General features: G+C 39.8%; 1 protein-coding gene across 1 annotated transcript in view; it reads left to right on the top strand.

The window, feature by feature from the left end:
- Nucleotides 1–352: 352 nt before the first annotated feature.
- Nucleotides 353–26,450, top strand: part of znf644b (zinc finger protein 644b) — a 32,448-nt gene continuing 6,350 nt past the window's right edge. Inside the window, exons 1-4 of the mRNA XM_036569457.1 lie at nucleotides 353–408; nucleotides 8,605–8,651; nucleotides 19,649–22,477; nucleotides 24,350–24,901. Coding sequence (XP_036425350.1) covers nucleotides 353–408; nucleotides 8,605–8,651; nucleotides 19,649–22,477; nucleotides 24,350–24,901 — 3,484 coding nt within the window. The remainder of the gene's footprint in view (nucleotides 409–8,604; nucleotides 8,652–19,648; nucleotides 22,478–24,349; nucleotides 24,902–26,450) is intronic.

Raw genomic sequence — 26,450 nt, 5'->3', positions numbered from 1 at the left:
GGCGCAGACGCGCAGCAACTCTCTAACAATCATCATCTCTCCGTCTCGCGCGCTGAAGGCTCATCTCATCTCATCTCTGCTAGAGCATTTGTAACTGCAAACACAAGCTCCTGCAACTTGATCAGCTCTTTTGGCAATTGCACGTTCCTCTTGTTGAGCGTTTTTAACAAGTGACACCATACTTTTACAAGCAGCCCTTCCAAACCTGGAGGAGAATAAAAATAAAGCCAGCTCGTTCTAGTCCCTTGTGGAACCTGTCAGGTGAAGCCACATTTAGAGGTTTAGTAGGCCTGCACTAACCTGTACTGCAGTAGAGTCACTTCATGCAGGCCCACAGGGGCTCTGAGCCCAGATGGTGCGGCCCTGCAAGGTGCCCTTCGGCCCCGGTGCAGATAATAAGCAGAAAGAGTGATCAGTTTCCCTTCTGGTTCATTTCTGTCAGCCTCAGTGTTTGTAGGCAGACGCCTCTAATTAGCCCTGTGTTTTCTCAGGCTGAGCTTCTTGGCTGCGGCTGATTTTTCATTTTCCTTGTGTTTCTTTTTTTTTCTTTGACTCATTTCAGACTTCGACTTCATTGCCTGTTGTTGTAAGTGTGACTGTGCGACACGTGCTAAAATGTTCTTTAGGTTGTGTGGAAAGATAAAAAATTCTCTGCCAAATACACCGCATGGGACTGCAACGGTCTTTACACCTCTTTTTTTCTGTTTTTACGTCGTTCTCTCTCTGCTTTCCTCATTAGCAATGACATGGTAAAGTGTAGAAAGCATGTAGTTGTGTTATTATATATTCTCACCCACACAGGTTGCTGAAAATCTTGATAGAGGGCAAGGAGAGAGGCCTAATACTGTACAGTGTACATTTTTTTCTGTTTCAGAATGTATGCTGCCTCCTTCGGCTTAAGGGTAGAGCACAGATATCTTCATAGTACAACATAGAGGTGAAATATGTTCAGGCGTCATTGTCTTTACTCTTTAAAAGTATAATTGCAAACTGTAAAGAAGAGATATGAATTCTAAAAGATGTGTAGAAAAACACATCAAGTGATCTTGGTTAGTTCTTGTCATGTTCTGTCATTTTGTGGGTTTGGTGCACATTTTAATAGAGCAAAGCTTTGGGACAAGTGAAATTAAACCTCTTTAAAAGTTCCTTTTAATTGCGACATTCTTAGCATACAGTCGAGTACTGAACAGCATACAGTCGAGTACAACTGAACAGAAAACCCCTCGACTCAAAACACTTTTTTCTGTCATTAAGATTACAGTTCGTTCATAACCATTAGAATGTGAATCAAACAGAATGTGATGTATTACTAGTAGCATTGAAATGAAAAATTACATAAACAAACAAATAAATAAATAAACAAATAAATAAAATTAGCAGTGAGCACAAGTGGCGTTCCTCCTACCCTATGGCTGCTAATAGAGCCATAAACACTCAAAGAAACCTTTGCATGACTAAAGGGTTCTTTGCATCGTGAAATGGTCCTTCAGATTGATGGAGAATGTGCTGTAGATGGTTCTATATAGAACCTTTTGAAAAGGGTTCTATTTAGCACCAAAAAGGGTTCTCTTACTGTTACAATGTCAAGCTTTGAATAATAGAAGAACACTTTTTGGTGCTATATAGAACCCTTTTCAAAATGTCATCAAAATGACATCATTCTGAAGAACCTGTTCATGATGCAAAGAACCCTTTAGTCATGCAAAGTGTTGCAAAGAGTGTTCATGGTTCTATATATAGAACCATTTTCTTTACTAAAAAACCCTTAAAGAACCATCATCAAGTGTGTAGGACAGACATATACATGCATTCATATGGACTATATGGGATGGTCTGTCATTTAAAGCTGCACTTTGTAAGATTGAAGTAGTGCTACTGAGTTGGGAGAAGAAAAAAAAACATGCGAAATATAGTGTCTGTGCGCTGCTAAAAATAGTAATTTTGTGAGAGTTTTTTGGACCATGTCATACATCTTTAGGTGTTAACATTACATGCACAGACTCAAAAAGAAGGTCAGGCTCAATGTTATGTCTCAAATGCCAATTCAACATACTGATGAAGATACAATGACAATAGTGGATCATTCACTCACATCCTTGGGAGACAGATCCTTCACTAAGTTTTGACTCTTCAAATACACTTTCAACCGCAGTCATCAGACTCATCTGCTCAAAGTGTTCTTCCACACATTGTATGCAGTTACATATTTCCACCAGAGAGGTCTCCAAATCTCCAGATCTTACATAGGGTAGCTTTAACATTGAAAGGAAGTTGTTGTGTATGGGGAGAGCCAGGGCGCATGTGCATGCACTGTCAATAACAGAAGTAAATGGGCAGTTGCTTGGCAGTGGTAATTGACTTCTTGTTACAGATAAAGGAGATTGAGGTTAAAACACTGGAGTATTTTCTTAATTCACTACCATCATAATGATTCTGACATTGGTGTCTGTTTTTGGACTTTACCTTAAAGTCTTGAGAGCTGTCTATAAAAGTGAGTAATTTAAGTTCTCAAAGAAAAGAATTCAGACTATGGAACATCATTTTGGCGGAACAAAGCCGAGCAAAACAACAGCAACAGATGATAGAAAAATGTGTGAAGTAAATCACTTAAACAGCTACTATAGGGCTCAGTGAGAACCTCTAGAATGGAGAAACCATCATCTGTGCACTGAAGTCCTAAACAACAGAAATAAAAAATGTCTGCACTGCAAGTTGTACATTTTGTGCATTAACATCAAAACAGAAAGACAAGATCACTGTACTAATATTAAAAGTGCAGAGATGACTCTGCAGACTTAGTAGAGTTTAATGGGCAGATGATAGTAAATACCAGCATGAATGTAAAGTTAAGGGGTACAGAATGAAAAAACAGGCATTCAAATAATCTCTCATCTCAACTCTCAGATGTGTTTCAGACGTGCAATGGCTTGTAGTCTCTGCTGGTGATGCAGTTAAAATGGCTAGACTACACTAAAGTATACCAAACATAATTTGAAAAATTCCTCAAAGTGCACTGAAAATTGGATTAGAAGGGTAAGAACGTGCACCAGAAGTAGATATATAATGACACATATTTGAAAAATGACTCCAAATGTCTTGGATGGTGCTTCACTGTGCAGTACGAAAGTGTTACAGAACACACTGCCAAGTCAGCAGGGTATGCGAGGTGGTCATTTAAGGGAAAAACATGTCATGCTTTCAACCAAGTCAGTCACTTCATATCAATAAAGAATGCAGCTTGCTTGCTAAAAATGAAACTGAAGTCAGAACCACCTAAACACACATACACAAAAGAACTGAAAAGGGTGCAGAAAAGGCCTGACAAAGTAATTTATGCTCGCTGAACTGGGGGACAAAATGTTCCCAAAAGTGAAAGGCAGTGCTCTGTTTTTGCTTCATATTTGTCTTGAGTACACACACAAAAAAGAAAAGAAGCCTTGTGCATTCATCTGTGAGTTCTCTGGCCCAGTACTTTTTAACTTTTTTGATCATCAATATCAGATAATTACTTTGTACTGACTTACCAGAAGCTACAAATAACAGTACAGTATTATAACTTAGTTCAGTGAATTAGAAATTTGGAAAGCATTAGCCTCTTTGTTTCTCTGTGTCATGAACATTATTGCCATACATTGAACTCCATTCTGCTCTCAAGTCCTTCATTCTTAAAAATTTTAACAGATTTTTATTTTGTCGTCCTCACACCTGCATTTTATGCATGAATGCCACCATCTGGTGCAACAGAAGTAAAGGGCAGAGAGGAGGATAGAGGAGGACTATGAAAATGGATTAACGTACCTTACATAACTTAAAACAGTATTAGCAGCCAAGTTGAAACCTAAATTTCATCTGTACATTTGTCCAGTTTTGCTGATAATAGTGTTATACAGTCATACAATGTCAAAACCACATATGCAAGTTTGAGATTATTTATCCTCTCAGTTTGCTTTGAGGCCAGTGTGTGATGATTTAGGCATGCTGTTTGCATGATGCTAATTAGTGAGGTGTCAGCTTCCATTACTTGTTAGCTACATTAGCCTTATAGCTCCATAAAGCTAAAGAAAAAAGCTTTGGACACAAAATAAGTCTTGGCTGATTGACTACGTTTGGGTTAAGTGGAAAATTGTGTAAATTTGGTTCTTCACCAGAATGTCACTTCAGGTGCACCATTTATTGAGAGCAGATGTGTTTAACTAGTGTTGGAACCAAATCACGATAGCAGATCTCCAAGTGATGGTTGGTGACGATGTGCTCGATTCTGCTACACCATAAAGACGCAAACTGGATGACACATTGCATAGCACCAGGGCAGAGAGGGACTCAAGACATGTTTGTTATGATTGCACATGGCACAGCTGGGAATTGAACCTGAATGTCGGCATTAGAGAGCATTTCTTGACTGATATGCATTACTTTTACCAGCCGTGCCCTCTGGGCCACAGTGTAATATTTTTTTATCAGAGGCAATAGTTTTGCATCAAAGACTTGAACTTTCCTTGGCTCGTTTTCCCCGCGCCGCTGACAGGTGCTCCAGTCCTTCCCTGTTTTCAGTCTCCATTCTTGCACACTCCGAGCTTCTAAAATTGAGTACAGACAGGCTGTCAGTCGCCATTAGCCTGATTCCAATCCAGGCAGCGGGAGACAAGTTCCTGGATGGTGAGCTCAGTTTGCCCAAATTTTTGAGACAGATTTTTAAGCGAGTGCTGCTCTAGGCCTCAGGAGATGCTCGATCCATCAGAAGTGGAGATATCTGGAAAATTCAAACAAGCATTATTGAGAGTCTGATTAGCCCGTAAACACAGCTAGGCATGTTAATGCAAGATAATTACAACCACATAATGAAAGGATCTCATCTTAGTGAGTTATGGGTGCTTGGGTATGTAACTAAAAGGACCATATCATACCCTTTTCCAGTATTTTATGCATGTTTATATGCACAAAAAGTAGATATAATTCATTTTTACATGATTGTTTTCCAACTGCTCTCCATACCTTCAAGCAAACTAGCTGTTTTTGTTATTGTGTCTTTAAGGCTGATGTAATAGGCAGCCATATGTAAATATGTTCAATGGTGAATTCGAAACGGACTGTTTAGTTTCCATATAGACATTGTGTAGGCTGGGATGTGAATTGCATGTATTAACAGATTTTATTGCACATCTTCGTGTACCATTTCTATTGCTTTGCTGAGTTTAACATATTGGAAAAAATAAAACATGAAATATAAAATGTGCCAGAACCTTTACACAGACCAGATTTTGTACGTGCACAGACCTCAATTTATGTTAAATTGAGCAAATAAACAGTAATTGTGCATTATAATGTGTGTTCTCTGTAGAGGATGTATTAACATATTTTCACTTAGAAAATTAATATGTAACATGTAATCTGAATAGGAGTGTGCAGACTTTTGCATGCAACTGTATGGGCCCTTTAAGTGAAGGAAGCTGTTGCTATGATTTCTTCACTGCACAACGAAGTCTCCCAACTCACTTGAAGCATTGAACTCTTCCCACTAATCTGATGAAAACAGCAAGTTGCTGCATGTGCAGGAGATGGCACCCCTTGTGTTTTTTCTGGGACGAGATATTGGATCATTTGGTTAGTCACATGTTGGGTTTTGTTGATGTTCATAATAAAAAAAAAGGAAATGGATGATTAATGATAAAAAAAGTTTTCCTAGACCTTATACACACTCACACACACACTCTCTCTCACACACACACACTCTCACACACACACACACACACACACACACAAACACACACTCACACACTCACACACACACACACTCATGCACACACACACACACACACGCATGCACGCACACACGCACACACACACACACACACACTCACACACTCACACACTCACACACACACACACTCATGCACACGCACGCACACACACACACACACACACACACACTCACACACGTATACAAATGTCCATAAGCAAGCGAGCCAGTCTCTTGCAGGCAGATATCATAGCGTGACTGAATAAATGAACCACTGTAGGCCAATTTTCCACAAATTGATTACGCTTCACTCCGCAAGGTCAAATATTTGCACTGAAGCGAAATGTTGGAATGGCCAGAGTGATAAAACACTAGTTCCATCCTCCCATCTCACAGTGCTATAAATGAAGACGCTGGGGAATGGCTTAATGGGAGTACACTGCCCTGAATTAGCAACCCAGCAGAACTGCAGCCGGGTCGGAGAGATATTTCAGTAAGCTGTTGATCTAGCCAGAACACTGAGACCTCCATAAGTCTGTTACAGGCACTTGAGGACAGGAGCATGTTTGTTTTCTCTGCAGAAGACGCTAACGCTAACTCTTAGCTGTTCATTCAGAGGGATTTAACCTTTAACCTTCTGCACAACCATCTCAGCTGCTGGACCCGTTGGACAGACTTTCCGAGAGTGACCAGTTGTCCTAGGTCATTTACTTGAGTGAAGGGGATGCAGGGCAGTGTATTGGGCTTTTTCCTGGGAGAGTAGACATGGATATTTTTACGGGAATGATGTAATTTTGTTGTCAGTGTTAACTAATATTAATGCTCAGATAAACAAGATTGTATTCCTAGAGAAGCACCTTTTTTGCAAGAATGTCATACTGGGATAGTGAGGAATTTTTATGATGCAATAATCTGGAGCAGCTATATTTAGGCTCTTTGTCAAGGGCAAGATTGGGCTGCACTAGACTTGTCATGATTATGACTTGTCATTAAAAAAATTCAATAGCAATACCACTATTAATATCTTGACTAGGACTTTAACCATTATGAAATTGTTAGCAGACGATTACAAATTGTCCTATAATTAATTGCAATTAACAATTTTATTGCTTTTTGAAACTATTAAAATAGAAGCCTAAAGTGGCAAAATTGGCTGATTAGCCACCTTTCTTGCTAGCAATGTTTACTAAGTAGCTAACAACAGCTAGCAGCAGAATGTGACTGTATAATTGCAGTCAGCTTCACTGCGATCATCTCAGTTGCGATTGGGTGATTATGTAGTAATTATGACAGGCTTAATCTTGACTTTGATGCCGAATCCTGAACCATATCTTTACAATACCTTCTTTTAGATTACAAAAGTAAGTGTGGCTTAAACCAGAAAAGAGTTCCAGAGATTCTGGAAGTGGGTAAATTTACTGACCATAACAGATTGCAGACTAATCAAGAAGCACTGACATTAATAACATGCAAACTGAATGTAAGTTAGACAGCCAATCAGCAGTCTAGATTTTGGAACAAGCATGCTTTTTGGACTTGAAAAATGGTATTGAGTGACCAAGTGTCTTGTTACTCAGTTATATTAAGTTATTTCAGTTGATACCATGAAAGTATTACATTATGATACGCAGTCCTGGTTGTGACACCAGAAATGTTGACTTTGATTTGGCATAAATAAATAAATAAATAAATAAGAACACCCAGATGTTTTTTGAATTGAACAAAAAAGACTTTTGAGATTACAGAATAATTATAAATTATAAAATCTCAGATTTATGAATTCCTCTCTTTTTATCAATACAGAACTCTTTAAATCCTGAATAGATCAAATAAGTATGTAAATCATTTAACATGGCCTCATTTAACTTATTCCAAATGGAAGATGGAAGATTGTGAGAAAACAAAGCCTAACATTGATCAAGTGGATTATACATTATGTTAAATTAGTGAATTAAACTTTTCACCTGTATGTTTTTAGATATGTTATTGAATATAACTCTTTAAATGTATTTTTTATGTATGCTTGAAAATGTGTTTGCGTTCAGAGGAATACAGCATCAACACTGTGTTAGCCTAGTTGACAATAGTATGGAAATGTATTGAAGCAAAAATGTAAAAAGTTGAAATATTGAATTGCTTGCCATCCCTGAAAAAATCACTGAACGATCAATATAATGTTCATCACTAGTCTGGACTGTAGCTTCTCCAAATGCAGACTTCCACATATTTGTTCATGCATCCCACTATATTCATCCTTTAAAGGGCCCATATCTTACATTTTGTGTATTTTTGTATTTATATATTTATGTATCATGAGGTGCTGAGGTGTTTTATGTACCAAAAACAACATAATTTATTTTTGCATGACCATTTTTCAACCTCTCTTTACCCCTGAGAATTAAATGGGCTGTTTTTGTTACTGTGCCTTTAAGACAGATATATATAAAAGACCCCTTTTTGATTGGCTTGTCCAGATTTGTGCCTCGTTCAAAAAGCAGTTCAGGCTGAAACACTTCTTATAACTTCAGCTTATGGTTACTTTTTCAAACAAGCGAAGAACATTCAGTTTCCCATGATATAAACCATGTAACAAGACTCAATTTGATACTCTGATGGTATTGTAATGGTTTTGGAAAATACATCTTATGCAATGAATTTACTTGAATCAAATTGGGACACAATTTCCACATGAATAAAATACATATAAATTTTTTTTTCTTGTTTAGTTTACTTGCTTTGGACAGTAGTATTGTTGATGTGATGTGTTTTAATCATGTAAAAATATTGTTCAAGCTAAATACTCTATTTACAGTGAATCCTGCGTGTAGAGGATATGTAACATCTCTTTTATTTTCTTTCATTCGTAGGCTGGTGTTCCCGTGTCTGGATGGTGCCAATGTTTGCGATAAGATCGGTAAGACCCATGTTGCCAAGCCAGTCAGTTCTTTTCTAAGTCAAAGGTCTGTTTGATGGAGTTTGGCTTCAGGAGAGATTGTTGAGGTTTAATGTTAAATAGGTAGGCAAGTGAAGGTAGATGTTGCCTTGCTGTCTGCTGGTTCTGTGTGATACTGTTTTGTAGTATTGTTATACAGAGAAGCAGCTCACCCTGGGTGTACACGGTGTCAGGCGGGTGTGGGTGTGCGCGTGTGATGTCGCAGACATTTGGTGGCGTGTCTCAACACTTTGAGCCGAGACTGAACGTGTGAACTGCTGTGATACTATAGCTGGGTGTGATCAGCAGTCAAATGAAATCAGGGCTGTCAGTTACGTGTGTCAGAAACTTCAGCTCGGCACGTCAGCCTGGAAACCTGGCAACCTTGTCATGGCAACCTTCATCTACTTCTCACACACACAACAAAATGCCAAAAAAAGGGGGATTCTTGGTAGGATCCTGTGTGTGCAAAGCTGACAAGATCATTTTGAGTAATTGGACGATGATCCATGACCCGCTTCTGTTACGTTAGAGAAATGGAGAAGATATCTAGAAATAAGTCTTCTGTTTGCTCTCGGAGCCAAAAAAAAACCCAGTTTCTCTGAAGCTTGTTCTGGGATATCTGCCATGATTTTTTGATAGAAATGTGTCTGACTCGCAGCGTCTACACTTGCCCCAAGCTGAATGTAGGCCTACTACTGTACGCCTCTCTAATACGGTGCTTTCTCCTCCCGCGCTTTTCCATGTGGCGAGCTCTAACGTTAACTTAACATCCCTGAAGCCTTTGTGATGTTGACGATTAATGGGGTAACAAGTTCCCTCACCTGATGAAGCAGGCGTGAATAAGGCTCATTGAGATGTCCCTGTAGCAGTCGCTCCTCCACACCTGAACAAGCAAATGAGAGGCTTTCCTTAATTAAGCGCTTCATTAGGGGAATTACGCAAAACACAAAACCTCACACCTCTTCTCCAAACCTCTAGACGTACATACAGAATCAACTTAGCTCCGACGTCTCCTGAGTGGAATCGATGCCACTGCTGGATTCATCACTAGGGGGCAGGATTTGATCACTAATTCTTCACACGCCATCAGATGGATGCCCATAATAACCAGCTTCCATTTACATGCCTTTTTTACAAGTCATTTATAAAACACAGGAGAGCGAAAGGAAAATGTCCTAATTTAACCTCTGAAGATGTTCTTGTAGCATGTGTTATAGAATATAATGCAAAATTTAAAAATGACAGGTGCATTATACAAAAAAAATCAATTTAATGTGCTATAAGCAGTAGGACACCTACTAATGAACATATGTGAAGCTTTGGAAATACTGTTAAAGTCCTTTAGTGAATGAAAAAACCCAATATTTTATGCTGAAATGTAAACAAGTGGACATAGTAGCCCATACCTCTTATATTATAGGCCTGTAAAGCTGTTGTGTATTTTTATTATTACATTTAACACATGGAATGACATTATCCTGTGTAGATTCCTGTGAACTGTGGATTGTCTCTGTAAAAATGAAAAGAAAGAGGCATTTGTAAGAGATTCCTGGATCGATATGGCCAAGGTTTCCACAATTCTCTATCGACAAGCCTTGTTTTCCTCATGTCGAGCATCCGTTAACCGCAGCTGCATTCACAGTTTTCTATTGACTCAAAGATGCAAAGGTAAAAGTTTGCCCCTTAATTTAACTGTCAAATGGCCAATGGCTGTTTGGTCGAATCCAAAGCTTTGCCTGTTTTAACTGAAGTGTCTCTTATTAAATTAGCATTAGCTTCTGTTGTGGCCTAATGGAGAGATTTGATGGATTTGTGGTCCAGATATTCATGAAATAAGCATTAATGAAAGAGGAGATCATGTGAACTGTGGTCTATGAATGCATTTATTTATTATTTATTTAGCAGAGAGAAATGTAGGATATTTATTTCACTTTTCAAATAGAATATCAGATGTTTCCTGAGATGAGTCAGATGGTTTCTTTTTTTGTAGGTTTGCACTTGCAGTTTATAGCTTTTAGCAGTTAATTCTTAAACATAATAGTCAAAATGGGCCATCTGTTGGTCAAGAGTGGTAGTGAACAAAGAAAAGATTAATAGGACAGTGCAATTACTCAATAAAGACATTTTAAATCTTTGCTATTGAAATTTGTAGTGAAATTTAGCTTGACCTTATTTTTAAATACAATTTTTTTTAATCAAATAGTTTTATAATTCAGCAGTCAGCAATACTGTTGAATTAATCATCGGCTCCAACAATAAAAGAGCTTTTGCTTTGTTATATGAGCCACAATAACATGTTTGAAGTAGATAACAGTGGAAGCTTCAGATGAAGTCAAAGGATTAATGCTTGCTTTGTGAAGTCTAGAAAATACGAAGTAGTTTTAAGTATTGAAGATGAAAGCATTGCTCAGTTTCGACAAAGCTGATTCAGTAGTACAGTTTTAGGAAGTTATGATTTTTTTTTCATCCTGGCTAAAGTGATGCAAGACTTTACTCGATTTGAAAGTGCACATAATTTCGATTTGAATAAAATACATCAGCACAATTTTGTCTTTTTGTTGATTTCCTTTTTTGCAGTAATTGTGTTAATGTATTTTTTTTTAATTTAGAAATTGTGTAAATATTTGAGTTAAGTGTATAGAACACTGCTATTTTTCAGTGAAGTGCAGTTTACTACTGGTTCATGTGGCATTTGATTATATAGAGGGTAAAAATACAAAAAAATCTCCAAACAGAAGAAAAGGCCCTTCAGAGACAGCTCTGTCTGTTGTGAATCAAAAGGGACATTTTGATCCTCTTTGATTTGGTCAGTTGCATTTTGATCTTGGGCGTAATGCATCTTTAACTTGTCGTATCCCTCCCCGCAGGACTAATGACCTTGCTTGGTGTTGAATGGCACCCAGGCCCAGAAGGTACAAGCAGGGGAGGGGGGTAGCATCCCACCACCATCACAGGCACCGGCCCCAGCACTGATAACATCGCATTAATTGGGATGTAGAAAGTGCTTCTCTCTCTCACTCTCTCTCTCTCTTTTGTATACATTTACCATTATACTCATTAGCTTCCCGTCGCCTCCCAGCTAGCATCTCCTTCACAGCCTGCCAGGATTCTCTTGGGAGGCTATTTACATCTCTCCATGAGGCCTCTCTCAGGGTTATTGGGGAAATCCCACCCGCCCCCAATACCACTCCCACCTCTCCTTCTCCGCTGCGGCCCCTCTTTTGATATGTTGTAGGGCTCCTGTGATTGAGGGCCACTCTGGTGTTAATGAGCGGTTGCGATGCAGGGTCCACCTCCTCATTCAGCTTTAATGGATGCCATTGACAAACAGCAGTGAATAATAAGAAAGTGATGGTTTTTTAATATCCTCGGGGAGTCTGCTTGGTAGAGGTGGTCCGCGGGATGCTGCGGAAGGCCCTGTGCTGTTGGGACCTGGTGCTTTTTTTTGATCAGCACTGTGTATTGTAAGCGAGTCAGAATTTGTTAGGCTGGAGGTCAGTGTGACTGGCATTGAAGGACTTAATAGATTGCGAGCTGACACGACTGATTTGGTGCAATGCAGTGCTTGTGTAGTGTTTGTGTTCCATTTTCTGGAGCTACACTTCTGAAAATAAAGGTAGCAGAAGGGGTTATTTGGAGAAATGCCATAGGAAAGCCACTTTGGGTTTTGAAGAACCTCAAAGAACCTCTACATAATGTAGAAGTTCCATAATAAGGGTGTAGCAATTTCTATACAGTTCTGAACAGTAACAGAATGTATGGAAATATAAACTGTTTAGCTGATATGTCCCTTGGTCTGTTCTGGGGGTCTCTTGTTTAGCATCTCCTATGGAAACCACCGTCAGTGATCAAAAGTAGACATATGGGAGCATCCCATTAAAATGAAGTAGATGGGGAGGGGCATATGTTGGGCATGCACCCACACTTTTTTCAGAAGTCTTTTTTTTGTTGATGTTAACACTGAGATGCTTTTGGGGAAACTGGGTCTGGTTTAATACAGTACTGTGCAAAAGTCTTAGGCACTTCATCAGGCTAAGATTATAATATATACAGATAGCACTAGTACAGTAAGTAGTGGTTATATATCTGTTAATATGTTTATTTAACCCTTTAAATGGCCAAGGCCCACCAGCAGGCCCAAAGTTTTGTTACAACCTACTATAACCTAAGAATAGCTCAGCCAGTTTGCATTGAATCATTGTAGTTACTGAATAATAAGCATTAGTATGTAATGAGTTTGGAATTTTAAGGGGCTAACCATTCCCAAACTTCTCCTCAAGGAAGCCCAGTACTACTTGTAGTAATTATCTAATACCTAGTTTGGCTAATCAGTGCTCAATTATGTTAAATCCAGTCTGTCCAATAGGAGGAGAGGTCAGGGGTACTCCTACACTGTTAAGGTTCTTAACAAAGGTTCTTTCATGTTTTTTGGCTTGGATGTAGAGTTCTATGAATAAAAAAAACTGCAATTGATACAGATATGGAAGTTTTGTAAACTTGAAAAAGTCACACAACTAATTTACAAAATTAGTTCTTTAAAGAATCATCCATTTAGGGGACCAGAAGTGACTCTTTTATGGAATCACTACAAAGAACCCTTCATTAATTAGAGTGTATTGGACAGTCGTCAGTTTTGGCTGAAGTTATCCAGTTTGCTGAGGAATCCTACTTTGTGTAATACCCCCCCGCCCCAGCTCAGCTCAGCTGAGGAAGTCATGTTAACAGTTAATGTAGTTAATTAGTGGTCCTCTCCACTTTAATTTAACTCTCTTATGCTGTTTTATGTAGCTCATGTCTTCGCTGGCACTTCACACTACATTTTAATGAAAGCTAATAAGTGGTGTTCCGTCCTGATACCTGCGGCTCTTGACATTTCTCTAAATGTGAACGCGCCGCTAGACCTGATCCCCGTCCTCAATTTGGAGGCGAGCGTTGACATTGAGTCACTTTCATCTGATTGGTCACGTGCCTCTACAGCAAAGCGGCAGCGCCAAAGTTAGTTTTTTTTTTTTTTCTCACATAACTCAAGCAGAGACAGATGGTGGAGAGCATGCCCTCGATCACACAGACAGCATGTAGCCCGCGCAGTCCCAGAGTATCTAAAGCAGCACGCTGGTAAGCATCGCGTTTAATAAAGGAAAACATGTAGCCCTACGACTAAATAAGACATGGGCGCCGTGGAGCATGCACTCTATATTTCTCAGCACATCAACCGAGGAGATGTATTTTTCATTGCATGTGTCTCATGCATATTAATGTGACGGCGAAACAACAATCAGTGTGAATTTTTCCAAGATTTAACAGACGCGCCACTACTTTTTAAAACTAACAGGATGATGCAACAGCCGTGTTGAGAAGTTTTTTTTTTTTGACTCCCTTTTGTGTCATTTGACTTACAGGCGTCGTCTGGCGCGAGACAGGCTGCTGATTTCGGGGCCGTGTGTTTGCTCCTGCCACTCTTCAGCTCAGCGTGAGAGTTACTCTCATTAAAACAGTCACATGCCCAAGAAACCTCAGACCTGCTGAGGTTTTTTTTCCCCTTTCTCGCTCTTTTTCCACCCTTTCACTCTCTCTTTCTCTCCTCTTTAAGAAAAAGAGATGGAAGTTTTAAACTAACAAAGCCTTGGGAAATCCCCATCAGACGTCCTTTCTTAATCCCTTTAATTTTGAAAGGTATTGTTTAAGGCTTCAAAGTTGATATGGTTTAATCCCTCCTCCTAACACTACGGGGCAGCAAATGAGGCCGTGTCAGCATCGCCGCGGCAGCTCTAATCTACTCCCCACAACAGAAAATCCTCCTTCAAGACGAGGTTGCATAGACTTTCCTGTGAACTCACTGTTTGATGTTCCGTACCTGCTACTGAACATGACTTCTGTCTTAACCCGTCTGTCACTCGCGCCCTGTCCCCTTTTATCAGCCCCACCGTCGACTCTCCCCCCCTTTCCCCGCGCTTAAAACCCACCATCAACCACGGCCCTTAACTCGCATGCTCGCATTTTGCCCCTCTATTTTGGGAGCAGGTTGATGAGGACGGGCCTGGGAGAGAACGAGGCGGAGAGGTGTTGAATCTCCTTTAATTTGGGGGGGGTTACACAAAGACTGCAGCATCAGGACAGGATGCGCTCTTTTCGTCTCCGAGTTCAGGGCCGAATTCCTGTGGTCCATTTTTAATCCGGATGAGCTCACATTGCTGCAACTTTGCATCAGCGCGCCTTTCAGTGCCCGTCCAGGGAAAAGGCAGCCTCTCACCATTGTGCTATCCAGGACATTTGAGTTGTCAGTCTTAGTTTCTAGATAAGCACTAGTTTGTTTGAGGGAGCTTTCTTTTGGAATACTTGTTCTAAGCCAGCAGCTCCTGAGCTTGTGAGGAGCTAGTGTAATAAAGCAGGAGTTATTTCTGAGCCCTCATTCGGACCGCCATTCAAAAAGAAGAACTTTTTTTCTGCTTGTGCACCTTCAGCTTTCAGTCTGAACACTGAGAGACAGCATGTTTCACACATTATTGTTTAATAACCTCTCTTGATTAATTTCGCAACTAGTACAGCTGCTGCAGAACTTTTACTTACTGCTTCCTAAAGCAGAAAAGTGTATACCACAGAGATAGTGCTCACTCTTATATCCATGTTGTATACTGAGAGCAGTACATAGGTTCCATGAGATAATTGGGGACAGATTTCTTATCAGCCAGCCAGAGGGAATGTTTTGTATTTAGCTCAACTTTTTTCTGTGTCCTTAAAGTGGTGATTTGGCCAAAAATCACATTTACACAATTTTCCCTTCACCCCAAGGGTGAGGGACAAAAGTACAGACACAATTCAGGCTTTCAGGATGGTTACTGCTAGCTATGTAATGCGGTTCTGTCTATTTTAATAGATAATAGTACGTCATAGTCTCGGAAACAACATAAGCAAGTTTGTTTGAGATTACTTAACAGTTGTGAGTGTGCAATATTTTAGGCATCCAAGTTAAGCTACTAGTTAGCTACATTACATTTGTAGCTTCAGTGCAAAACTTAAGCAAACTAAATCTATCTTGGCTGATTGAAAGAATTTTGTAAATTTTTCAGTTAGATTTTTCAAAATTTCTGCATAATTAATCGTTTAAGATGTAAGTCATTCCGAGTAGAAATGAAATGCGCTGTTCTAGAGAAACATACAGAGTCAGAATTGTTCACGGTGGTAGTGATAGGAACCAGATGTCTAAAACAGGTTAATGCCTCTAAAAGCTACTCACAGAAAAATTTTAAGTGAAATAGTTACAAATACACTGCCTGATTCCTGAGACATTGTTTTACAATATTTTTGAGAAAATATTTTTGGCCTAAAATGTATTTATAGAATGTGTTTGTGGTGGAGAAATACATGTATGATGTTATAAAGTAAAAAAAAAAAAATAGGTGTACCACTGTTGAAAGTAAATGAAATATGCTTGTTGTAGACATCTCGACCCCTGGTTCCCATTACCACCACTGCAGAGAAATCTTAGAAAGTTCTCTGAATGACTACATTTCAACGACTGAATTATGCAGAAAGTTTGAATCATCGGTGGAATTTCCATGTACGTCTGCAGGGGCCTCACAAGATCATGATCTCTGGCCATACCAGATGTTTTAATTTTTTAATAGAAATATCACAAAGAACATTGTTTTCACGTTTACTGTTTATTTGTTGAATTCAACACATTGGAAAAAATAGATAAAGTTGTAGTTGTAGTTGTCTTTTCCCTGTAGTGGATGCATTGTGAGTGTTCAAGAAAACATGTAGTTTGATCAGGGTGTTCAAACTTTTGCATATGACTATATGAGATACCATGAATGACAAATATTTCCATTAAATATGGTTATTGGCATCTCTTATTGTGTCAGTTTTGGGCTGTAGAATCACTGTGGTTTTACCAGTGTACAGGTAGAGGGGTATGATCTGAGCTAACACTGTCTGTCTGTGTTTCTCCCAGAGAGAGAGAGAGAGAGAGAGAGAGAGAGAGAGAGAGAGAGAGAGAGAGAGAGAGAGAGAGAGAGAGAGAGAGAGAGAGAGAGAGAGAGAGAGAGATGTCTACATATAATATGAATAAAATACATTACATCAACACAAGTCTTTGTTTACTACAGTTCTGTTGATGTGATAAATTTTATTCTTGTAGAAATGATGAACACTTTTGAATCAAGTAAATGTATTGCATTGATTTTTTTAGTGTAGCTAGACAGATAGATGAAGTATTCTCTGCTCCTCTGTTCTCAGATATCAGGCTGAATAGGTCCAGTTTGTTTACTCTGCTGAGCTTTGATTCACACTCACACGTAAACTTCATAAATTCGCATTATGTCAAATAAATCAGTAAATTTCATTATTGCATGCTTTACTGCTGACTACTACTTCAGGGGCTATGAATGCACTCCACTTTATTGGTCGTTTCTGCTGTGAGGGAGGAAAAGGGAGAAGAAACAGAGAAGTACACTTTTATTAGAAAGAATAGAAACATCATCCACAATAACAATTTTAATAGGGATGCATTGATATGGGAATTTTGGGCCATTGCTGATATACAATATTTTTCAAGTACATATCTACCAATGTCTGTCCTGATACGTAAACATTTATAAAATGTAGAAATTGGGACTGAATCCACCTGGATTAGCATTACAGAGAAATATAAGATTGATTGTAGAGGGATACAAGCACAGTAAAATGAATAAAATGCAGAAATTTTATTCAGCTCCTCAGTTTTCCAGCATCTCTTAAACATTCTGCTTTGCTGGAGTGCAGTATAGATGTCATCAGTTATTGGTTTGAAATGTAAGTCAAATCTGTCTCTTGCTGATAACATTTTGAAGCAATTATCAGCTGATACCGGAATGATTCTGATATGATAGATATGCCTCCCAAATTTTGCATTGGTAGTCTGACAGACTCTTGCTTCCCTATTTTTAAACACATCCAGCATTGTTCTTCACCTCTTTAGGTGCTTTATTTCAGGTTTGTAGTCTTTATCGGGATGCCTCAGACCTTTCTGACCTTTTTTTCGCTCTCTACCACACCTCTCCAGAACTGTACTAATTTTGTAAAAAATAGAGGTAATGTGGGCCTGCTCCATCACCCCAGTTATTTTTAAGATAGAGATTAATGGCAGTCCTCTTTTTCTGTGAATGTAATTTGTATTTATAGAGCTCTTATGCTGTGTATTTCGGTCCTGATTGTGTTTTTTTTGTGTGTGTATTTTTTTCTCAAGGAATAAGTAGGAAGAAACGAAATTAAAAGTTTAAAACACAAAGTGGAGCACGGCTGGTAGTTTCGCATTCCCTTATGGTTAATAAATATATCCAAGAAAAGTTTATCTTCTGGGATTGCAGAATAATGTGTAATGATAATATGCAATTATCGCCTCTGATTTTTTCAGCAGTAACCTCAAGATGAGGTGTAACTTGAGTGTTAGAGCAAGTGCTGATAGAGAGAGCAGGGAGAGGGGGAGAGAAAGCACAGTGACATATGTGCGTGTCGTGGAAGTGTTAAGTGCTCTTTTACTTGTGCAGTTAATTTAGACAGATCACAATGGGACTTCCCCTGATTCATTGTTTGTGCGTTCATTATTGAACCAGTGTTTTTTTTTAAAGAGGAAGGTAAAAAAGACAGATAGAGAACAAAAGAAAGAAAGAAAGAAAGAGAAAGGGTGGGAGACTGAGAAAGAAAAGGAGCTAATCGCTTCAGATCGATCCCCAGCATCGCGCCGCACATTTATTTAAGCTCGTAATCCTTGTAAATAGCTTCCAGCAAGGCAAAGTCAGCCTTTTAACATTGACTAAATGAAGTAAATAGAAGCGAATGAATTTTTAAAAGATGCATTGCGGTTGAACCCTGTTTGTTATGTATGGAACAGATCGGCGCGTAAGCTGGCAGCTAATGAGGCCTGTAAATTTAACGCCGAAATCATATTCTGATGGCTTTGCCACCCTGCTGTTCGGGGGCTTGCAGTGAAGTTTGCTTTAAATGTGGAGCGTCTGTTCCCCCTCCTAAAGCCCCTCACACCCGAACAGATGGAGAGAATATGGAGCTGGGAAGGTTTACCTTGGAGGTGGTAACAGTGAAGCCACTCATTAACACTGAATTTACCACTTCGTTAGCAACGCAGCTTCCTGTTGAGAGCATCCAGTGCTGGATGTCAAATCCTCAGAGCATACATTTAGCCTAGCGACCCGACAGCAATGTTGGACCCTTTCAAGGGGTATGGGGCTTTTTTGGGCAAGGCAAGCGAGACGCACCTCAAATCCTGCAACTTTTTCTAATCTGAGAAGACTGCTACGAACCAGCAAATGCAATTAGGTAGTTCAGTGTCATTCATTTTGAGGTGCAAGTCTGCAAGACTAGCCACATTCAACACTTGAAAATATCGTTTTCTTCTTCGTCTATCAATCTGTCCAGTGTTTTGGGGCAGCGTGTTTGTGTTGTGTGTGTGTGTGGTTGCACTGGTGCATGTGTGCCAATTTGTCAAGATTGAAGCAACAACAGTCTCGTGCTGGGATGTGCTTTGGCACCATCAGAGAGTGCTAAGACAGAATAATATGATCTCATTGGAGGTGTACTTTGTTCCCATGGAAATTGGTCAATTTTAGGAGACGGCTGAGAACTTTAGTGGGAGAAACAGGAAGGTCTGATCCCAGAGGTGTGCTCACATAATTAAGCTTCCTCACCAGTGTTTCCAGGGCTAACAGCAGGGTGTTCTGTGAATAGATGTGGTGGCAGTGGGTGTAGAAACCCATAATGCAGTATAAAAAAAAATAATGGCCCTCTCGCTTTGCTGTGGAAATTAGTAGTCTTTTTTTGTATGGGTGAAAGGTTATAGTTAGTTTTTACTTTGACTTTAATTTCTGTCTGAGTCCTAGAAATGGCGTATTGTCATTTAACACATTTTCTTTTTCTATTTATCCAGTCATTATTTATCCGATTTGATAACAGACCTGTTTGACGCTAATTGTGTTTTGTAGATGGTCTCTCTGTCATGGCAGCAGTGAACGAGAGTGCGGAGGAAGAGAAAGAGGTGGAATCTGCAGAAGATTGCACTCAGGAGCTGTCAGGCAGTCACACATCTACTCCCACCACCTCCTCCACCACCACCAACAACAACAACAGCAGTGTGGGGCCACAGCAGTGCCAGTCTTTGGACACTCACCAAAGCCTTTTAAATGGAGCACAGCCGAGCCCATTTGTCTGTGGCAGCGTCCCGGCCGCCCCCTGCACAGACGATTCATTGCCTTCAGGAGCACTTGTTAATGGACCTGCTTCACACTGTACCTCAGAGGAGCCCCACGTCCCCAACAAAGACGCGTCCCCTTGGCCTGGGACAGACACCAACCCCGAGGTGTTACAGCCTCCCAGCGAGCTTCAATCAGACACTTGGCAAAAACCAGAAGGGCACGTCCTGAAAGCGCCGTCCACATGGACCTCATCTGAGTTGGACAACAGTGACTGTGAGGCTCACTTGGATGTGCTGGTGGGGGATGATGCAGATAACAGGCCAATCAGCAGGCTGTGGACGAGAAAAAGTGTCAAAACAGGGTTCTTATGGGACGTTGATTCGGAGTCGTCGGAAAGCTCCTCTGACGACTACGACGACCTAAACAGGGGCCTTCGAGAGAAGTTCATGCGCTTCCTGTTGAAAGGCAGGGTAATGGATGGAGTGGTGAAAAGAGAGATGGAGACAGAAGGCTCTCCATTGGCCAGCCCTAGCAGGAGGAAGCGGAAAATGTACAGGGTAGAAAGGATGCCGACCGAGGAAGAAGTTAACAACGGCTTCGGCTCTGCTTCCCTCGCTGACGGGGACTTGGATTTTGATTCGTCCATTAGCAAAGAACATGCCTGGAGGAAAGAGCCAGAAAGTTTAAGAACATGCCTGGGGAATTCTTACGACAAAGCAGCTGTCGTGGAGAAGTTCATTTTAAGCGAGAAGGAAGGCAGGAGCGATGAAGGCAGCGACGTTGGAGAAGCAGACGACTACGTGGGTGGCAAACCTGCATGTTTAAAGAGCAGGATGGAAACAGGCAAAGAGCCGGAGCCGTTGCTCTTCCAATGCACAAAGTGCAACATTAATTTCAAGGAGAAGAGGCATTTGCATAGACATATGATGTATCATTTAGACAGGCATAATCAGGTAGGGCAGGAGAGCGTCCTCCGTCCCTTTATATGCAAAGAGTGTGGGCGTTCGTTCCGCGAGCGTTCCACCCTGCACAAGCACATGCAGATCCACCAGGCACGAAGGGAACGTCTGATGCAGGAGATTAAAGGTTTGAATGAATCACAGGACGAAGGCCGAGACGGCCAGCTGCAGTGCCCCCAGTGCGCCTTCGGAACCAGCTGCCCCAAAACTTTTGTCCGCCATGCCGAGTCTCATGAACAGGACAAACATTATTACAGTTGCGAAGAACGTGATTACTCGGCTGTGAGTGAACTGGATATGGAAGCACACCAAGGGACGGCTCACCAAGGCAGATTTTTAAAAGTCTTTGACACATTTCTTTGTAAAATTTGCACATTTAGGACAAAGAACGTCAGTGTTTTGAGAAAGCACTTAGAACTTGTTCACAAGCAGCCACTTTATGATTATGACCTTCAGTTGCATAATCTGACAGCTGACAACCATATAAAGCCTGTGTTAGACCAGGACAGGTTAATAGACCAAACTAAAGACGACATTTCACCTCCACTTTCACTGAAGCCAAAGTCCCTCAGAGACAAGCAGAACGGCTGGAGAGGAGCAGGGCTTTCCATGCGGTCCAATGGCACCGCTGACCTTTATGTGAGAGATAAAGGCACACAAAAATCCTGTAAAGGATTGAGCTCCTCACTGATCAAGTGGAGTTTTGGCAGCTTAGCAAACAACCTGTCACCATCTTCCCTGAGATGTGACAAGCCAAGTAAATTATCTGTGCCTACAGAGAGAATGGATGTGACAACAGGTCTCCCGTATGTCGAAGAGGACAATCAAGGATATGAAAGCCCTGTCTCTGAACAAAAGACAAAATATCTCTCCAGTTTTGACATGCATCTTACGACCAAGACTGCAATCTCTAGCAAAACAGCACATCTGAACCAAGACACTGCTACCGCTTCCAAAGATCCCTCAGAAAGTGGTGGTTTAGCGGAGCCGGCGCTGAAGCAGAAATCTCCCTCTAAAAGAAAAATGTCCATCCCTTATCACAACACCCCTACGAATACTTTGATTTTCCCAAAAAGTGAACCAGTATCTCCGGAATGGCAGGACGCTGAGCCCCTACAAGAAAGTGATTATGACGACGCTAATGATACTAATGAATCTAATGATGCCAATTACCATAATGACACCACTGCAAACCTCCTGGATGGCAGTGAGGATGGACACAGCCCCTACTCTGCTGACCGCTTCTTTCAACAGGGCTTTTCGCTTAAAGAAGACAGCTGTGACTCTGCCAATCATTCAGATCATGATGACTACATGGAAGGCAATGAAATTTGCACATTCATCGTGAAAGAGGAGAGTATAGAGAGCGCAGTCAGTGAGGACAATCCAGAGTTAGAGTTTCCTGACCATAACCTCAGTGATTCTTGCACAAGCTATCGTGTGTCCCCCGTGTTTGAGATGGACCGCAAGTCCTGTCCATATTGTCCTGCTGTGTTTGAGTCAGGAGTGGGTTTGTCCAATCATGTGAGAGGACATCTACACAGGCTGGGGCTGAGTTATGACGCTCGTCACATGCTGTCACCTGAACAGGTAGCATCTCAGGACCGGCAGCCCCGCATCCGCAGAAGAGCACCTTCGATGAACAGAAGAATCCGGAAAGGTGATTTATATCAAACGTAAAAATGCTAGTTTTGAAAAAACATAAACTCTGAACATAAAGTGTTAGTTTGGCAAAAATGTACTTAATTTCTGATAATTTAATACTAGACTAATCATTTCGAGCGGTAGTCAATTAATAGAGATGTGTTTGGTGTCTAAAGTTTACTTTTGCACTGGAGCTGCTTGTTAGCTTGTAACAGAGCTAACTTGTAATGGAGGCTTCTAGCCGACCAGTTAACTTGTAGCAAGTGACTTGCTTATGTGGTTTCTGTCACTGTTTTATATATAAATAGACATAAGTGCATCATATAGGTGAACAGTGATAGCAGCATCACTGATTTTATAGTTGGGTCAGTGCCATAATGTGCATTTGCTTGTGTCCAAGTCCATTATCTTCCTGTTTCATAATTTATGTAAGCACATTTTCAAGTACATCAAAATAAAATGAATTACAGGCATTTATGGTGCCAAATCTAAAAATGTCAGGTGGTGCGACAGTCCAACCATGCATATGCATATTAAGTAAACTTTTAACACAGATAATTTTGTTATTCAAAATTCTAAATAAAATAGTTTGATATTGTTTTATATTTGAAATATTTAAAATCATAACATACTGCAATTTTAAAAATGTTAATTGGGAAATTATTTTTTTTTTCAGAATAATTAATTCTGATTCTAATTTCCTCAGTTGTACTGTGACATAAAAAAAACAAAATACTTTTTTTTGCATCAGAAGGAAGACCTCAAGTAACCTTCATGATGCAATATTAGGGTCAGAAGCCCTTTCACAAATATTGAAAAATTTTAATTTTTCAGTCATAGGCTGGTTCAGTTTTCTAATACGACCTCAAGAAAACCACAGAAATATGTGATTACAATAATAATTTTGATTTATTTGAAAAAAAAAATGTATAAACTTTAATTCAAGGGCGAAGGTTTTGTGTCCAAGTACAAAGAATACTTAATACATGTTTTCAGTAGCGATACATAACTTAAAAATATAATATGTTTGTTAATGTGTGATTGTGCAGCTGGATGGTAAAATTGATGATTATGTTCAAACGTGCTTATACATTTACAAAAGCTATGAAACAGATTTCAAACAGACATGAAACAGATTCTTGCAGATATGAAGAATGCACATCATAACCTTTCTACTAACAACTTTTTAATTATTATTTGATAGCCTTATTTGTCATTGATTATAGATTACATTATGTCTAAACTAAATCAGCAAACAGACACCAAAATATGTCTTGATTAATTACATTTATATAGAATTACGTAAATATTTTTTTTCACAGAACTGTGGTTTATGGTTGGTGTGTTGAACACTTTAGAGCTTCAATCAAGCCTAAAAATTTAAACTGAACTCAAGTATAACCCAAAAATATTGTCTCTGACCCGGTCCACATCATAACATCTGTCTGAAACTAACCTTTACTGGCCCAGCATCACTTGAAGCGCTGAATAAAACCTGATTTTCCAGTCATAGCAGTGGTTCAGTTACAGCATAGTGAATATATTAGCTGTCATTATCATGAATAAATACAGTTACAGTTTAAAAAATATATATATTGATATACAGTGGCGAACCCAGACTTTTAGAGCTAGGTCCTTAATTTGGGCCATAGATGTCAAAAAGTCAAAACATGCAGAAAAAAAAATCCCACTTCAACATTAACACTATCTTCAGCTAGCGTCTCTATACTATTGTCCTTACTTACAGATAACTGGATATCCGTTGATGAACTTTTAAGGACACTTAAATATTCTAATTCGTCGGAATGCACATCCTTACTCCAGAACTCTCTTTCAGTCTTTTCTTTAATCTGCAGACTTGATTATTTTTTTGTTTATTTCTTAACAGATAAGCCTGAGTCTCAAACAGAACACACCTGTCCTCTATGTCTTGGCTGGTTTGATACAAAGACTGGCCTGTCCAATCACGTTCGTGGGCACTTGAAACGGATTGGGAAGCCAATCACAGGGGTCAGCAAATCTCCCCTCTGCATCCTCACCGAGCTTCTGCAGGATGAGAATGAGCACCAGAAGATTCTCCACTCTCTTCAGGCCAAACCACACCTCTCCAGACCTTTCATTTCTCAGAAGTTTGCAGGCAGCGAAGGTCTGTTTCTGACGCCCACCGGTGTCCCTGTAAAGGTCCAGCATCAGTGGCCTTCCAGTGAGCCACGCTCAGAAGATGGTGAGAAGAGAAAGAAAAGTGAGGACATCAGTGTAATCAATGAAACCTCGTCAAGCACTTTAATAGAACTTCTTAAGAGAAAGAGACTGGACCCGGAGCTAGAGGAGGTCAAAGGTCACTCGCAGGCAGCCAGGACTCGTTGTATCGTTCCATCGTCCAAAAGCGCTGATTCTGAGGACCTGCCTCTGCAGGACCTGAGCTCCAGCTGCAGCCAAGGTGAGGAACACACAAACAATCACCCGGGGTGGGTGATATGATGTCATATCATGTTAAACTACATCATGATGAGCTTTATTATGAGTATCAGCTTTACTTAAAGGACAGTTTACTTAAAGGACAGGAACTGTTTTATTAAAACTGCACTGCGTTTTGTTAAAGAAAAGATGTAACATTACTCAGTCAGAAGAAAAAAACAACATGCTAAAATATAGTGTGTGTGCGCCACCCAGTAAAGTCTGAAATAGTCATTTAAAAGTCAGAGGTGTTTGGTGGGATTTTACAAGAATTTTTTGGACCACATCATCCATCTTTGTTACACGCACAGACTCAGACAGACTCTTTACACACACAGACTCAACAAGAAGGTCTGGCTTAATATTTAGATCTCTAAAGCAAAATCAGCATTATACTAATGATATGATGCCAGCATTATATAATTCAGATGTATCCTCGAAACACATGTTCCTTCACCAAGTCTTCACTGATTTCTCTTTGAATACTCTTTCAACATGCTCACGAATAATCATCGGCGCAAATTTATCGTAATTTATCATGATAGCGATAAATATCGTCAAACTGTCCATGTCAAATTGGTTGTAATAAATTTTAGCATGTGGAATTGGAGCTTTGTGTGTGCTGCTGTGTGTCTGCACTGTATAAAAGATTCACAAAGCTGCCTTTATTATCGGATAATAATAGCAATGATAAACTATGTAATGATAAAATGAGGCTGATGTGCGTTACATTCCTATTCATGCATTTCTTGTTCAAAATGGTGAAAACTGACACAAACTAAGTAAAAATCTACAAATTATTCTTTGTTATATCATTTTCTTTACATGTCAAATAAATGCAACAGCAGTGTTGAGAAATCACTTAAGAGAAGATTAAACAGTAGGAATAGCCACTTTTTAGTGCTGGTCTTAAAGAACTGGATGCAGTGCTGCTAAGGATGTGAAACACTGAATACTGATGCACGTTAAAAACAATATTGTCCCTGTTGGCCCAAAAAATCCTCTTTTTTGTTTATTATTTAGAAATGGTCTTTAGAATGGAATTTAGACTTGTTACTTTAACTTACATGAAAAGTAAGGAATGTTTTCTATTATTTCTACTGAACAGTTGCTATTATGCTGATGTGGGGTTTTGTGCCAGAATGTGATGTGTATTGTGCATCTTGAAAGTGTTGTCATAGCATAGTTTTGGCAAATCACTCACCCCTAAACTTCCACACACTAACAGGCCAGCATCTATGGTCCCCATCAGTATTGGTGGTCTGTAGCCAAAACACAAATATGAAAGGATTCCAAAATGCTGTATGTATATGTACAGCAATAAAGAATTGATATTTCTTGTATGTAATTCTGTTTTTCAGAACCTCTTAAACTCTATGTTCATTATTTTGTTTTTAAACTTAAGGCTTATTATCCAGTAACTACTATGAGTTATTAACTTATGAAACTGCTGTATATATAGCATGTGGTTACAAGAGTGCAGAATGGAAGTGAGGACTAGCAGAGAGGCTTAGATGGCCAAGAGTTAAGGT

The sequence above is a fragment of the Colossoma macropomum genome, unplaced genomic scaffold (assembly GCF_904425465.1).
Source record: "Colossoma macropomum unplaced genomic scaffold, Colossoma_macropomum, whole genome shotgun sequence".
Lineage (NCBI taxonomy): Eukaryota > Metazoa > Chordata > Actinopteri > Characiformes > Serrasalmidae > Colossoma > Colossoma macropomum.
Note: the sequence above shows the minus strand (reverse complement) of the source record. Positions and strands in the feature narration are given on the sequence as shown.